This window comes from Cervus canadensis, chromosome 10 (assembly GCF_019320065.1).
Source record: "Cervus canadensis isolate Bull #8, Minnesota chromosome 10, ASM1932006v1, whole genome shotgun sequence".
Taxonomy (NCBI): domain Eukaryota; kingdom Metazoa; phylum Chordata; class Mammalia; order Artiodactyla; family Cervidae; genus Cervus; species Cervus canadensis.
The window spans coordinates 71,003,788-71,019,791 of NC_057395.1; the positions used below are offsets into that span (position 1 = coordinate 71,003,788).

The 16,004-nt window shown below is 45.8% G+C and overlaps 1 protein-coding gene across 9 annotated transcripts in view; it reads left to right on the plus strand.

The window, feature by feature from the left end:
- Positions 1-16,004, plus strand: part of TOX2 (TOX high mobility group box family member 2) — a 147,168-nt gene that overhangs the window by 58,363 nt on the left and 72,801 nt on the right. For 8 of the 9 annotated variants that reach the window (XM_043480072.1, XM_043480070.1, XM_043480075.1 and 5 more), the window contains exon 2: positions 1,467-1,532. The exons of the other annotated variant lie outside the window; for it this stretch is intronic. In XM_043480072.1, coding sequence (XP_043336007.1) covers positions 1,467-1,532 — 66 coding nt within the window. The remainder of the gene's footprint in view (positions 1-1,466; positions 1,533-16,004) is intronic. 9 annotated transcript variants of the gene reach the window in all.

Below are 16,004 nucleotides of genomic sequence, written 5' to 3' on the forward strand. Positions count from 1 at the left end.
TGTTGATACCCCACCCAGATCCCTTTATTGTCCAGCACAGCTGGACAATATTGTCCCCCATCTGCTGGGAAAGTATTAGTTGCTCAGTTGTGTCCGACTCTTTGTGACCCCATGGACTGTAGCCCACCAGGCTCCTCTGTCCATGGAATTCTCCAGACAAGAATACTGGAGTGGGTTGCCTTTCCCCTTCTCCAAGGGATCTTCCTGACCCAGGGTTTGAACCCCGGTCTCCTGCATTGCAGACGGATTCTTTCCCGTCTGAGCCACCAAGGATAGCACAGGCCGAAAATGGCTCACCGCTGGCACAGTTCTCTGCAGAAATGTCCTGGGCCAAACGGGGGCCACCCTTCTCAGGTCATGGCTCCCTTTTGTCCCTTAAGCCACGGCCAACGAACTGACGTGCATGGGCTACAGAAGCCCCACCCCTGGCTTCATGCAGAGACAGCTCTGAGGTACCATCCCTGCCCCCGAGCAAGCTTGTGGTGGGATAAGGCTACAGCAAGCCTCCCACTGGGGCCCCCTCCTTGGTTCGCTTCTTCCCCTACCCTATTCTGATCCCTCCCTCCCTTACAGGTTATTCCTAAAGCGCACTTCTCAAAGATCACATGCCTTTGAATCCTCGTCTCAGGCTCTGCTTCTAGAGAACCCGATCGCAGACGCTTGTCTCAAGTGAAGGGAACTGGAATGGAGCCAACAGCTTTGCACTTTCTGGTGCAGCATCCCCTGGAGGGAGGTTTACCGTTGTCTCCCCTTTTGACAGGCACCTCCAGAGTTTAGTCTCCAGCTCAAGATCACACATCTTGAGAAAGGGGAGCCAGAGGCTCCAGAACCCCCGCTTCTCCAGCTACGCCTGCTCCCTCTTGCAGACAGATTTTCCCAAGCCCAGCCCTGGCAGCTTCTCAGAACACAGGGTTGTAGTTCCTGTAGCTGGTTTCTACCACAGTCCTCAATGCCTGTGGTCAGGGACGGCCTGAAGAGCAAGGGTAAGGGGACAGAGCCCCTTGGGATGGTAATACCTGGAGGATGGGTCGAGGGCAGGCTGTCCTGATCCCAGGGCTCTGAAGATCTTGGCCTCCCTCCAGCATGTGGAATTCCAGCTCTAGCTGAGTGCCTGATGTCATTTTGAACAGGAGAAATATTTGCATACTTCCAGAGATGGGGAGCTCAGTATCTGACAAAGCAGTCTGTCACATCTATGGACAAGGTGTAAAGGGCAGAAAGGTATTCCTCTCTGTATCCTGAGTGTGATGAACCCAAGCCATGAAGGTCATGGAATAAGGACGCTTCCTTCTACCCTAGAGAGAGCTCTGCTGAAATGGAGACTGGGCATCTTGGGTTCAGTCTTTGCTCCTCCAGCTTCCAGTCTTTTCCCCTCAGTACTATAGTCCCCTGACCTCCTTGGGCTTCTCCTGGGCCCCTCCGGAGAACATTTTCATCAGAGCTGCCTCTCTGTTTCTCTGTTCCAGTTTGATGGTGAGAGTGCCTACGTGGGGATGAGTGACGGAAACCCAGAGCTCCTATCAACCAGCCAGGTGGGTGCCCAGCCTCCCTTGGGCTGCTGGAGCTGAGCTGCTCTCGGTGGGTTGGCAGGGGTGCAGAGCTGGAGGCATAGCCCCCTACTGTCCTCTCTCAGAATGATCAAGGATATAAATTGATTGTAACATCTAATTGTTAGGGCCTTGGCTGGTGGTCCAGTGGTTAAGACTCTGCACTTCTGATGCAGGGTGCATGGGTTCAGTCCCTGGTTGGGGAGCTAAGATCCCAGGTGCCTTGTGTGCAGCAAAAAATTTTAAAAAATTAAAAAAACAAAAAAAATCTATTTGTTAAGAAGCTTGTCTAAATCATAAATGTCATTATTCTTCTACTGGTAACTTTCCAAATTAGACTATAATTGTTTAACAGAAAAAAAAAGCCTTTATAAGCTTTTTTGAACCAAGTCTATAAACTTCTGAATTTTTTTAGAAAGCAATGTCGATTGAGTTTTCCTTCAAATGGACAAACTGGGACTGTAGTGTTTCCTGTAAATCAACTACCTGGCTACTCTTGACATCATTGAAAACTTGATAAAACTCGAAATGTGTTGTCTGCGCTCTCCACACACAGAGGGGAGATTTTCAGCAGCACCAAATATACATGTCACATGGCCCTGGTGGCCCTGCCTCTTACCACAGCACAGCACCCATGGGGACAGGCGCTGGTGTTTAGGCGCTCACACCCATACGTCAGCATTCAGGGTTCTCCTGCCCACCTGGAGTTGTCTCATGCTCTGGGGAGGGTTGTGGACGTGGAGGAAAGGGAGGAGAGTGGAAGCTTCCTGTGCAGTTTTTCTTGGTGGGGACGGGAGCTGAGTCATCCCAGGGAAGACCAGCCCTGGCCCCAGTCCAGCCCCCTGTGAGTCCCAGACACCAGTTGGACAGATTTTCCACTACTAGCCTGGTCTCTGAAAATTAAGGTCTCTCTCAGCCAGGAGCATCCTCACTCTAGACTCAGATGCCACAGAGGGTCCTCACTGAAGTCTGGGACCCCAAGGAGGGTCCCTGCAAAGATCCTGGAAGATGCTCCCCAGTGGTGCCTCCTGGGTGGCAGCAGCTTGGGGTGCTGGATAGAGGGCGAAGGGGTTTCATAGCCATTGACAGACTTGATGGATCTGGGAGACAAGCCTGTCCCTGGAGTTGCTGTGGCCTCTCTGGCTGTGTAATCGTGGCAGTCATGGCAGTTGGGTGGCTGGGATCACATTTTCCAGTTGGAGAAACAGAAGCCTATTAATTCACAAATATTTATGTGCCCTGCTACGTGAGACGTCCTATTGGGGACACAGATGAGAAAGACATGGGCTTGTGGCTCTTGGGGAACACTACTGACAAGAAAAGAGACTACGTCTCAGCGTGGCGTGGAAACTCTGTTACAGGGCACTGGAGCCCACACCCACCCCGACCCCCACCCCACCCCCTGGCAACTGCAGCAAGGCGCCTGTGGGCCCACATGCCATCCCCTTCTCTGGTCTGTGACCATGTGAGCACCTGAGGGGCTGCTGAAAAGCTGCCTTTATATTGCACTGACAAGCTGCAAGAGCTGCTGGGTAAGACTCCAATTCTGGAAATGCCTATTTTGGAAGAAATCACAGAAGTCATTTAATTGTCCACAAGCCACTAGGAAATGTGGTTGGTTCAAAAACCAGAGCTTACTCCTGAACCTCTTATCTGAGTCCTTTCACAGTGTTTCGATTTGTTGTTGCTCAGTCGTGTCCGACTGTTTGCGACCCCATGGACTGCAGCACGCGAGGCCTCCCTGTCCTTCACCATTTCCTGGAGCTTACTCAAACTCCTGTCCATTGAGTCGGTGATGCCATCCAACCATCTCGTCCTTTGTTGTCCCCTTCTCCTCCTGCCTTCAGTCCTTCCCAGCATCAGCATCTTTTCTAATGAGTCCACTCTTCGCATCAGGTGGCCAAAACTTTGGATTGCCAACATCCTGACTCAGAACTGTGTTACACAGGAGTCTGCTCTGGCTCGGTCCCTAGTGGAGAGGGTTGGTACTGCACTTCCGCCGGGAAAGGCAAGTGAACCTCAGGAGTTCTATGTCTGCTCTAGGCTTGGGCAGAGGGGCACAGCCCCTCGAGGGGGAGCTGCAGGACAAACAAATATGGTTATTTCAACTGGGCTTTCACGACAGCTTTGAGAAGTGTCATGAAAAAATAAGATGTTATCATTAACCACATTTCATAGAACAGGCGACTGAGGCTCTGGGATGTTGACTGACTCCGCCAGGGAGCGGTAGAGAGGGAATGTGAATCTGCACGGCTGGGACTCAGAGCTTCGCGTTACCTTATTGTGTTCGTGGAGAGCTCCGTTCCCACCTCAAGGCTATTGTCAACTTGCTTCGGCCTAAGTGTCACTTCCTTAGAGCACTCTATGTGAGCCCTGAATCCAAGTAGGTCCCTTCTCCATAATTGCCTCTCGTGGTACCACGTCCTTTTAGTTCACAGCGTTTGTTACTGTGGTTTTTGCTTATTTGTGTAATGACTCGTTTAGCATCTGATTTCCACCCTAGACTGTGACTTCCCTGAGAGAAGGATCTGGTCTCCCTTATTCTTTGTTGTGCCTTCCTGATGGGCCATACTGGCTGCCACAAAGGAGGCATTCAGGAAACATTTATGTGATGAATGCATTCCTTAACAGTGGAACAATGTGGTTGGACCCCCTAAGGGTCCTTCCTGGTCTCACGCACTGTCGCTCAGAGAGTCTCCCTAACTTAGAACTTTATAAAGGAGACATCAGGATTCCCAGAGTCCATATGGTGGCGTGAGCTAACCCTGGCCTGAGCAGACTTAGCAATTACAGTCTAGACTTCTTAAAGTGTATCAGTTAGCTTTTGCTACATAACTTACACACCCCACCCCCCAAACTTAGTGGCTTAAAACACAAATATTCATCTAATTCATGATTCTATGGCTTGGAAGTTTGGTTGAGTTCAGCTGGGTGACTCTTCTGGTCATGGCTAGGATCATTTAAGTGCAACCGTCAGCAGCCAGGTAGGCTGTCGGCTAATTGTTATGGGTGACTCCCTTCTACTTCAGATGGTCTCTCCTGCTCCAGCAGGCTAGACCAAATTTGTTTACCTGGTGGGAGAAGGGTTCCCAGAGCAGCAAGAGCCAAAGCTGCAAGACCTCTTGAAGTCTGGCATATGACTACTTCTAGCACATACTGTTGATCAAAGCAAGTCACAGGGTCAGTCTAGAGTCAAGGAATGAGAAAATAGACTCTGTTGATGGGAAGCACTGCAAAGTAATATGGTCTTTTAACAAACTGTCACATATGGGAAACATGTGGGATGTAGTACATGCTAATTTTACTTAAAAATAAAAATAAGACCTGCAGCTCCAGTGGTTTGGTAGGGTTCCACTGACCTCTAGTTCTTTTTGTTTATTGAAGTATAGTTTATTTATGTTGTTGTGTTAGTTTCAGGTGTATAGAAAAGTGATTTGGTTATTTTATACATACATATGCACATATATATGTATATATATTCTTTTTCAGATTCTTTTCCATGATAATTTATTACTAGCTATTGAATATAGTTCCCTGTATTATACAGTAGGTCCTTGTTGTTTATCTATTTTATATATAGTAGTGTGTATCTGCTAACCCCAAACTCCTAATTTATCCCTCATTCCCTTTTCCCCTTTGGTAACCTTAAATGTGCTTTCTATGTCTGTGAGACTATTTCTGTTTTATAAATAAGTTCATTTGTGTCATTTTTTTATATTCCACATATAAGTAATATCATATGGTATTGTCTTTGTCTGGCTTACTTCATTATAGAGTGATATTCTCTAGGTCCATCCATGACAATGCAAGTGGCAATATTTCATTCTTTTTTATCACTGCATAGTATTCATTATATATATATATGCATATATATATAGATACATATATACACACCACATCTTCTTTATCTATTCATCTGTTGAATAGATGAAGGACATCTATTGAATAGGACAAGGCCTCTAATTCTTAATGGCAAAAGTTCTGTGTCTTTCCTTCCAGTCTTTTCCCTGGAATGCTTGCTTGAAACCACACATGCACATTTGTACATGAGAACCAGCCATGGTGTGTGGTCTTATCAACCGTAGGAATTGTATCGTCCCGGTTATCAAGGGATGGACATAAACATGTGGGCAAGCAAAGGCCTCATAGCTAATAGAGGATTCAGAGGATAAACACTTGAAATGGCATGAAATGCATTTTATAAATATGTTATAATAATTGTATTTATATGTGTAAAATAAATTGTTTTTACATTGTATTATTATAAATACAACTGTATTTTATAAATACAGTTAAATACACGCAACATCTATTTACCAAATGTTTATTGGGCACTTATTATGTGCAAAAGCTCTACGTGTAAGACGTTTCCTTCCAGAAAGTCCAATTTCATCATGTTAAAAACCTTGCTCTTTAAGGTAACCTTCTCCTGAAACATGGTATTCCTTATCTCTGTAGCTGAGAAAGAGGTTCCTAGAGGATGTATGTTAGCCAACTGTGTCCCCTCGTAAAACCTTTCAAACTGGTTCTCATAGCTTGACGTTTCTTTTGTAAATGCATGCTTCATTGTTTGCTTTTTTGCAAGTCTACAAAATTCCTGCATAGCAGCCTTAGTTTCCATATATTATCCCTTTTCTTCCCTTCCTTGAGGACCTTGAGTTTCTTTGCTACCAGACTTTACTGGGTGGTCTGAGCCTGAGATGCAGTAGTCAGACATAATTTCTGGCCCATCAGTAGCTTCTAGGGGTGGCAGGCCTGGTAGAGATCAGCTCTTCCCCATCCTGAGAGGATACCCCATTGAAGAGTTACAGGGATTGATCGTTCCTGGTCAAGTGACCCAGAAAGAGTTGCCCCCTTCCTGCCTGGGATGAGAGTGAGGAGGAAAAGAACTGGGCTTGGGTTTTAGCAGACCTGAATTCAGATTTCCATATACCAGATTTCCAGATTACCAAAAATTCCAGATTTCCCATATGCCAGCCAAATGCCCTTATTAATTTATGTCAGCTTTCTGTCCAGTGGGAGAAATAATGCCTGCCTCCTAAGGCAGCAGTTCCCGTCGGTTTGGGCACAGTTTCCTGAAAGACAGTTTTTTCACAGATAGTGTGGTGGTGGTGGGGGAGGGGTGGGCAGTAGGGTTTGAGATGATTCAAGAACATTACATTTATTGTGCACTTTATTCTTATTATGATTACATCAACTCCACCTCAGATCATCAGGTTGGGGACCTCTGTCCTAAGATGTTTTGAGAACTAAATGAGGTGTGTGATGTGGATTGTACTGGTACCTCCCCCGAGGATTCCCTTCACCTGCCCAAGACATCCATTGCCCAGGTGTTGTGAGTTGGCTTTTACCTGTCCACAGCTGCCCCTTCCCTAGAGAATTCTCTGCCAAACAGGGACCATGAATCAGGAAGGGGAATGGGAGATGGTCTAGAGGGCCATGCCCCTTGTCCCTAGAGGGACCAACTGGGCCACTCCCCATGGAGTTCTGGGCAACTCCAGCTGAGACGGCATCCTACCTCAGCTCCATCCTCTCCGCCCTGTCCTGCTTCCCTCCTTCCCCTTCACTAGAGTCGCTTCTCAGTAAGTCGCTCTCATGGGAATCCCCATCTCAGTGCCACTTCAAGAGAACCTAACCTAAGAGAGGATGTAAAGTACCAGTGTTCAAAAAAAACTAGCTGTGTCTTCTTCTTATTGTTTTTATTACTGTAAATAATGCTTCGGTCACAGGAGGTGAGCCTCTGGTCACTTCTTGTGCTCATTTACGGCTCTGTGCCTCTGTGTGCAGGGTTTCCTCTGATGGGAATCCCCTGGCCACTCTCACCCAGCAAATACCTGTTTGTTCTTTCAGGGCCATTGGAAGTGTCACCTCCTCATTACAGCCTCCCTGGCTGTGGGTAGAGTTTTCCAGTCTTGTGCCTGTAAATACCACTTTTTAACTGAAGTATAGTTGATTTATAATGTGTTACTTTTCATTGTGCAGCAAAGTGGTTTGGCTATATATGTACATATATGTTTTTTCATATTCTTTTCCATTATGGTTTATTACTGCCTATTGAATATAGTTGCCTGTGCTGTCCAGTATGTCCTTGTTGTTTATTTTATATATAATAGTTTGTATCTGCTAGTCCCAGACTCCTAATTTATCCCTCCCTCACCCCAGTTCCACTTCGGTAACCATGTCTGTGAGTCTGTTTCTGCTTTGTAAGTAAGTTCATTTGTATCATATTTTAGATTGCACATATGAATGATAGCATACAGTATTTGTCTTTCTCTTTCTGACTTAGTATGATCATCTCTAGGTCCATCCATGTTAGTGCAAACGGCATTATTTCATTCTTTTTTATTGCTGGGTACATACATGCCGCATCTTCTTTATCCATTCATCTGTCGATGGACGTATCGGTTGCTTCTTGGCTATTGTGAACAGTGCTGCTGTGAACATTGGGGTGCATGTATCTTTTCAAATTAGAGTTTTCTCCAAATATATACCCAGGAGTGGGATTGCTGGATCATATGGCAATTCTATTTTAGTTTTTTTAAGGAACCTCCATACTGTTTTTTGTAGCAGCTGTGCCAATTTACATTCCTACCAACAGTATAAGAGCATTCCTTTTTTTCTCCACACCCTCTCCAGCACTTGTTATTTGTAGATGTTTCGATGATAGCCATTCTGACCAGTGTAAGGTGATACCTCACTGTAGTTTTGATTTGTATTTCTCTAATAGAGATACTGAGCATCTTTTTTATGTGCATATTGGCTATCTACAAACAGCAGTTCTGCTAAATATTTCAGACTTTGTTTTAAGAATTATTGAAAGAGTTGTGTATATGTTTGTGTGTGTGTGTTAGAGAGAAAGAAAACTGGCACATGACTACTTCCAGCGTATTTTACTAGTCAAAGCAAGTTACTAGACTTTGTTAGTGAGAGACAGAGAGAGACCGAGATTGAATGATGTGATCAGATTCACAGAGGGCTTAAAAATTCTCAATGGCAAGACTGGATACAGGAATACCAAATGGGCGAGTGTGGTAATAGTCGAAGTGAAGGATGATGTGTTGTCCTAGACTGTGTAGAGGCAGAGGAGATGGGAAGAAGTGGATGGATCGGAAATGTGTTTTTGGAAATAAAGTCAGAGGGTCTTGATGATGATGAATGCAGAGGGAGAGAGAGATAAAGAAATAAAGGATGACTCTTAGGCTTCTGTGATGAGTCTGTTTTCCGGCACAATGGCACAGTTTTCTAAGTTGGAAATCATCTGGGGAGATGCAAGTTTGATAAGGCCAGAATTGGATGTGTTACATTGGAGATGTCTATCCAAGTAAAGATGTCCAAGTACGTAGATGCTTATACAAGTCTGAAGCTCACAGTGGAAATGAATTTGAAAGTCTTTTGCCCAGGGTATTAAAACCTTGAGAGGATGAAATTTACGGAGGGAGAAGGGAGTGAGAAGACCAGAGGGCAAATGATTCTCGAAGTGTTGAGGTCTAACATTTGAAAGCAAAATAGAGGAGAAGACACTGTGAGATAGGTTGAAAACCAGTGGCTGGAGAAGTAGGGACCGTGGAGTCTTAGAAGCCAAGGTCAGGGTTCAAAGAAGGAAGGAGGAGATCTGGGGAAAGGTGCTGTTGGGCCCAGCCACTTCCCTATCAAAAGATAAACTTTAAATAAATTAAAATTTTAAATGTACTCAAGAAAACCATAAAGGCACTAGAAAAAAGTCTTTACAGTACCCATTACAACTTTGGAGTAGGAAAGGTGTTTCCATGACTCAGTCTTAAAAGAAAAGGCATCAAAAGGTTGACCATAAATTAAAATGAAGCACAACTTTGACATGACCAAAACACCATGAGTCAAGTCAAAAGACAAACAAAAAACTGGGCAAGAATGTTTTCAACTTATGATATAGTGAAAGGACTGATTTCCCTTCATATATAAAGAGTTCCTAGAAATCAATTCAAAACCCAATGAGCAATAGTTTACAGATAAATAAATATAAACAGATATTAAATATATGAAAAATGCTAAAAATACTGCATGAGAGGAACAAAACTAACATTTTCACCTATTAGATTGGCAAAAATCCAGAGATTTGATAACAAACTCTGCTGGAGCCCATGGGGAGAAAGAGGCACTTTTATACCTTACTGAAAGGAGAGTAAATTGGTATAACCCTTATGGAAGGCAAATTGGCAGCATCTTTCAAAATTAAAAATGCATCAACCTTTAGCCTCGGAATTCACTTTTTGGAAATATATCCTACAGATATATCTGCATACATGAGAAATGATGTATTCAAGCTTATTCATTTTTGCACTGTTTATAATGGCAATAAATTGGAAAAAAAATCAAAAGTTCAGTAATATGGGACTATTTGCAGAAATTATGTACATCTAGCAAGTGGAATACTGTGTGGTTGTAGAGACAGAATGAGGAAACAGAAGTGATAGAATTCTTTAGACACATTACTTACTGAAAAAAGCAATGAACAGTAAGTATAGTATATTACCATTTATGCTGAAAGTGTAGTAAGAATGTATGTTTCTGTGTGTTTGTATAACTCTGGAAGGATATATAAAAGTGAAAGTGTTAATCACTCAGTCGTGTTTGACTCTTTGCAACCCCATGGAATGTAGCTCGCCAGGCTCCTCTGTCTATAGAATTCTCCAGGCAAGAGTGGGTAGCCATTCCCTTCTCCAGGGGATCTACCCAACCCAGGAATTGAACCTGGGTCTCCTACATTGCACACGATTCTTTACAGTCTGAGCCACCAGGGAAGAATATATAGAAACTAGTAAAAGTGACTTTGTACCTTGTATGTGTGTGTTATGGTTATTGGGTAGACAAGGTAGACAAGGATAACGAAGAGAGTTTTCACTGTACCTTTTTACATTTTGGGGGTTTTCAACCATGATGACTTATTATCACTTCAAAAAGTTAAATAAAATTTAAACAAGAAGAAGCAGAAGGTCCATGCTTCTGAAGGGTTGGTTGGGGAGGGAGTTGAGATTCATTTGATGGTTTTAGCAAAGAGAAAGTCACCCTGGACCTCAGAAGGACCAGCTCTGATGTGTAGGGGATGGCCTACCCGTTCCCAGGGTGGATGGAGGAGGGAGTGTGAGGTGAGGACATAAATGGTAAGTCTAGATAGTGTATGAGAAGTCTAGTGGGGAAGGCAAGAGCAAGGACCATAGCTCAAATGAGATGAGGACTTCTTAGAAGGGGTTGTTTTTTTACGACAAGAGACTCTTTAGAATTCATCTCAATAGAAGGCATCTAGGAGGAAGGGTAATGCTGAGAGCTCAGGACAGGGGGGAGTTAATCGATGGCTTAAGGTTTTGGAGAGGGTGGGGGGCGTGGGTACCGTTCCCCCACTGCCCAGAGGTGGAAGCGCTGGCCTTTCAGCCAGAAGGTGGACTGAGGAGCAAAGGAGTGTTGCTTTACAGATAGGATGGCTGGGAGCAGAGGGCGTCTGTACCAGTAAGCAGCTATTCTCAGAGAGACTGTGGGTGGGTCACCTGCCCAGAGGGCACTGGAGGTTGGAGAGGGTGGGGAAGGTCTGCGATATCTGTGGTGGGTTATGGAAGACTGGTGGCTCAGACGGTAAAGCGTCTGCCTACAATGCGGGAGACCCGGGTTCAATCCCTGGGTTGGGAAGATCTCCTGGAGAAGGAAATGGCAACCCACTCCAGTATTCTTGCCTGGAAAATCCCATGGACGGAGGAACCTGGTAGGCTACATACAGTCCATGGGGGTTGCAAAGAGTCAGACATGACTGAGCGACTTCACTTTCACTTTCATGGAAGACTGAGTTCTTGGTTCAGGTGATATCGGGGCGGATATTAATAGAGTGAAGCCAGGGCAAGGATTTTCCAAGCAGATGTACCAGAAGGACATCCAAGCTTTGTTGCCCAAAAGAGGGACTGAAATGAAGGGCTTGGAAGTCCAAGTTGGGAAAGGAGAGAAGAGAGGGCACCCTAGGCTCAGAGAGCCCCTGGGGGAGGAGCTGGACACTAGGACATCTACATCACAGAGTGGGACATGAATGGTGATTCGAAGCTGAGCAGCCGTGGGCGTCGATGGAGGCTCTCCTCTCTGGGGAGAGGGCATTGACAGAGTGGAGAAGGCATCCCTGGGGGTGAGGAGCTGGCAGCCCAGCATCATCAGCATGATGGCTGAGCTGGAGGGACTCGAGGTGATGCTGGGGCGTGATGGATGGGAAGCCAGAGCCAAAGGCTGGGGAAAGGGGACACGCTGGAGAGGCATGAATCTGAATAGGCTGGGGTGGGATTTGTAGGGGAGGCAGACAGTGGTCTGCCTGGGACCTTGGACAAAGAGAAGGATGTCAACCCCATCCCCAGGGATGCCTGGTCTGTTTTTCTTACCACCTGGATCAAGCATCGACCTCCACTAGGTCGATGGTCTAACCTGGAGGCCAGAAAATAGGTTGCTGGTTAGGGTCAGATCTGCAGTCCCCAGGCACTGTCCCTGTCTTGAAGGTTCAGCCTCCTTCCAGCAGGGGGCAGTGAAGGGTGCCTGGAATGGGGAAAAAGCCGGGAGACTCTGGGTTTTCGGTTCTGCTCTGCCCTGTTCCCCTCACCTTGCACTGGTATCTCTCTGAGCCTCAGTTGGCTCATGTGAGTAATGAAGGAAGATGGTCTCTTGGCTTTTCCCATCCCTACATAGTGCTGCTGCTGGTGATAGTAATGAACATTTACCAGGCACTTCCTTGGGCTCAGGTTCGGGGGCTCCGTGTTCCCCACGTCTCTCAGGTAGGTAAGGCTGCTCTCCCGTTTTACAGAGGAAGACACTACAGCCATAGTCTTTTTGAAGCAAACAAAAGTACTTCCAGCAAATGTACCAGGAGACAGAAGACCTCTTGCCACTATTGAAATCTAAGAGTCTAGGCTTAGTAACTCCGGCCCCTGAGTCTGTCTACATTGTAAAGGGCAAAGATGACATGACTTTTATTGCTTTAATTAAAACCGGGGTGAAGAGCTCCCGATTCATATGAAAATGAAATTGTGTTCTGCCTGCTGTTGGTGCAGAGAAGGGAACGGCAGCGATTACTGCTAAGATTACAAACAATCAAAGAGAAAAGGCCTTTTGCAAGCATTTCCTATTAAAGCCACAAACATCACACTTTAAAAATAATTATGGTTGGGTTATCGGAACATGATTCATGAATTCTGAATAAATATGAGGGGCCTTAAAGGAAACTGTTTCAAGACTAGACATTGTGTTCAAATCTGATGAAATTTAATATCACTTCACAGCTGGAGAAGAAAATGCATGAAAGGGGGAAAAAAAAACACGCAAGCTATGTATATGGAGAGAATTGAGTATATGTCAGGCTGAACTAATGAACACTCCCTCATGTGTCCTACACATGTGCTCGGAAAAATCGACCAACCTCTCTTGTTTTCATTGAGAGAAAACTGCTGAGAAAGAGTCGGTGCTTACACCTCACCAGTCTTAATTATGTATTGCAATAGCTAATCTATATCTATATATATATATACAGATATATTTGTTTTCAAGCTCTAGCCTCCTGGCTGTTAAAAGTTTAAATAGTTGAGGGCACAGGCATGGGAGGCATTAGGGCATGGATTTGTGGGCAGAATTTGGGGCTTCCCTGGTGGCTCAGACAGTAAAGAGTCTGCCTGCAATGCAGGAGACCCGGATACGATCCCTGGGTCGGGAAGATCCCCTGAAGAAGAGAATGGCTACCCATGCCAATATTTCTTGCCTGGAGAATTCCATGGACAGAGGAGCCTGGCGGGCTACAGTCCATGGAGTCTTGGAGTCAAACACAACAGAGAAACGAACACTTGTGGGGCAGGGGTTGGGGAGGGCCTTACTTACTGCACTTACTATGCCTCCCCCATAATCCTGATATTTTTTGGACAATGAAGTGAATGTTTACAGCATGTAGTTTTGTTTCCTTCCAACTATTATGAGAGAAATTGAATCCCAGGAAACGTTCACTCTCTCTAAAAGGGATGGAAACAATGAAGATGGTGCAGGAAGTTTATGGGTTGGGGGAGGGAACACGCATTGCACTGGAAACGTAATTTCAAGGGTTTTATTGAAAAACAACACCCCTTGCCCACTCCCAGCCACCTGGAGCTCAACATCTTCTGTAGGGCCTGAGTCTTTTCTGGGGAGGATGGGAGAATCCCTGATTTCATACACTTGTTCACTGTTACAGTGCAAGCTCACCCAGGGATTAGCAAGTTGAAATGGGCCAGATGTGGGACCTTTCCAGAGTAGTGCTGGGTCCTTGGCTGCTGGAGGTTCCGGAGCCTGACTGGGGCCCTTTTCAGCCTCTTTCACTGTGTGCCCTTGGGTGGTTTATGTGCTCTCTCTGAGCCCTGGTTTTTGCATCTGTGAATGGGGGCTGATTGGATGTCTCTGAGGGTTATGTCTTTAGATGAGTTGGCATCTTCCACCCCCTGCCTGAACCCTAGAAGGGACAGTGGTCTTTTCAACTAACCAGAGACTGGCCTCCCCCAGCTGGCTAAAGTTGCCCCCAGGCTGGAGGGGCCCCCGTGATGGAGTCTGATGACTCTGAATGAGGTTCTAGCCCACCATGGGCAACCATAAAGAGATGCTGTTGGTCAGATGAGTTATAAAAGTAATGACAGGGGAAGACAGACTGAGCCGGGCTCAAGTTCTAGTCTTGACATTTCATGACTGGGCAACCATAGATAAGTCAACCAACTTTTCTGAGCCTCAATATTGTCTTTAGAGGTTCTTCAAAGTGATATGGGGGGAAGTAAACAAGATGCATTTATACCCAAAGTTCTTATTACAGTGCTCGGTACGTGGCAGGGTTATAATAGCATGAGGTGCTATGTCTTACAGATGAAGAAATTGATTTTCAGCAAGGTGAAACAACTTGCCAAAGTCATCCACCCAGGATGTGGTGGGCACAGGAGATAAAAACAGCATCAGAAATATCAGCAAAGAGGAGGCCAGTCAGTTATTTTATCTAATGCCAATCAAATTATATGAAGGGTTGAAACTGAAAAGATGATATTGGAACTGTCTTGCTTTTAAAATGTACCAATAAATGCCTCCCCCATCACAAAAATAGAAGATGCCTCCTGATAATTGCCAGTCGGCTAAAGATGTGTGACCCCTCCCCTACCCCCTCCATTTGACCACGCCCCAGTCTGCTGCCCCAGGCTGGGTTTGCCAAGCCTCCTCTCATTATCATTAAAAAGCCTTCATGTGGTCCAGGCAGCCAGTGTCTCTGTCTCTCATATAGTCAAAGCCTGAGACTCTGATGGGAAACAAAGGCCTGGGTGTGACATGGTTGCCCCTGCCAGCCCCTGGGAAAGTGTGGAGTGCCATGGACTCAGGGAGTCAGGTTAGAGTAAGAGGCAGATCTGTGCTCCCTGGGACTCCTACCTCTGTTTCGTTCTTCCGTGTGACCTTGACCAAATTACTAACCTCTCTTGTCTTAACTTTCTGGTTCTGTAAAATGAGGCCAGTATTATTACTGGCCTTACTTCCCTGATGACTCAGCAGGTAAAGAATCTGCCTGCAGGAGACACAGGAGATAGGGATTCAGTCCCTGGGTTGGGAAGATCCCCTGGAGGAGGAAAATGGCAATCCACTTGAGTATTCTTGTCTGGAGAATCCCATGGACAGAGGAGCCTGGCAGGCTACAGTCTAAAGGGTCGCAAAGAGTTGGACATGACTGAGCTACTTAGCGGCAGCAAGCAGCATTACCTACCCTGCAGGCTAAAAAAACTAGAAGCGGGTGTAGCTTAGTTAAGTAGTTCAGTTGAGTTAGACTGGTTAAGTGGGGGTGTACATTAGTTAAGAGGACCGATTAAATGGGTCTAGGATAGCCTACTTGGCCAGTGCTGAATATGTTTTTGTTTTTGTTGTTGTTAGAATGTGCCATGTAGAGAAGTGAAATAGTGAAGGAGCTAGGTAAATGTTTGGAGCTAGGCTCCAGTTTTTGGTGAAAAAAAAAAAATTTTTTTTTTTTTTTTCACATAGGGCCAGGGTGGCATGAATTAGATGAGGCTTGTGTTTCAGGTAAACAGGAATCCAGCCCAGATACCCTCAAGCCAGGCCAGCACCAGCGCCTTGTGGATGCACCTGTTGGCTTGGTGTCAGAGTCTGAACAACTGCCCAGGGACGTGGAGCAAGATGGTGGCTCTCAGGAGCCTGGGGAGCTGGGGTGCACAGCCTGGAGGGGAGGGTGTGCCTGGCCGGTGAAGGTTGGGGAGATAGTCCGTAGTAATGAGTGTTTCCTTTGGAGAGGGAGATGGAGGAGCGCCTGTGAAAGCCTTCTTTGCATTGTGAGGTGGCCTGACCTGATCAAAGGCCCCTCAAGAAAACCTTAAAGTTTCCTGTAACAGCTCAAGGCCTTTCAAGTCACTCTGTGCTCCTTTGGGTTATTTCCTGTGCTGGGATGGCCCTCTAGAGTGGCGGGTT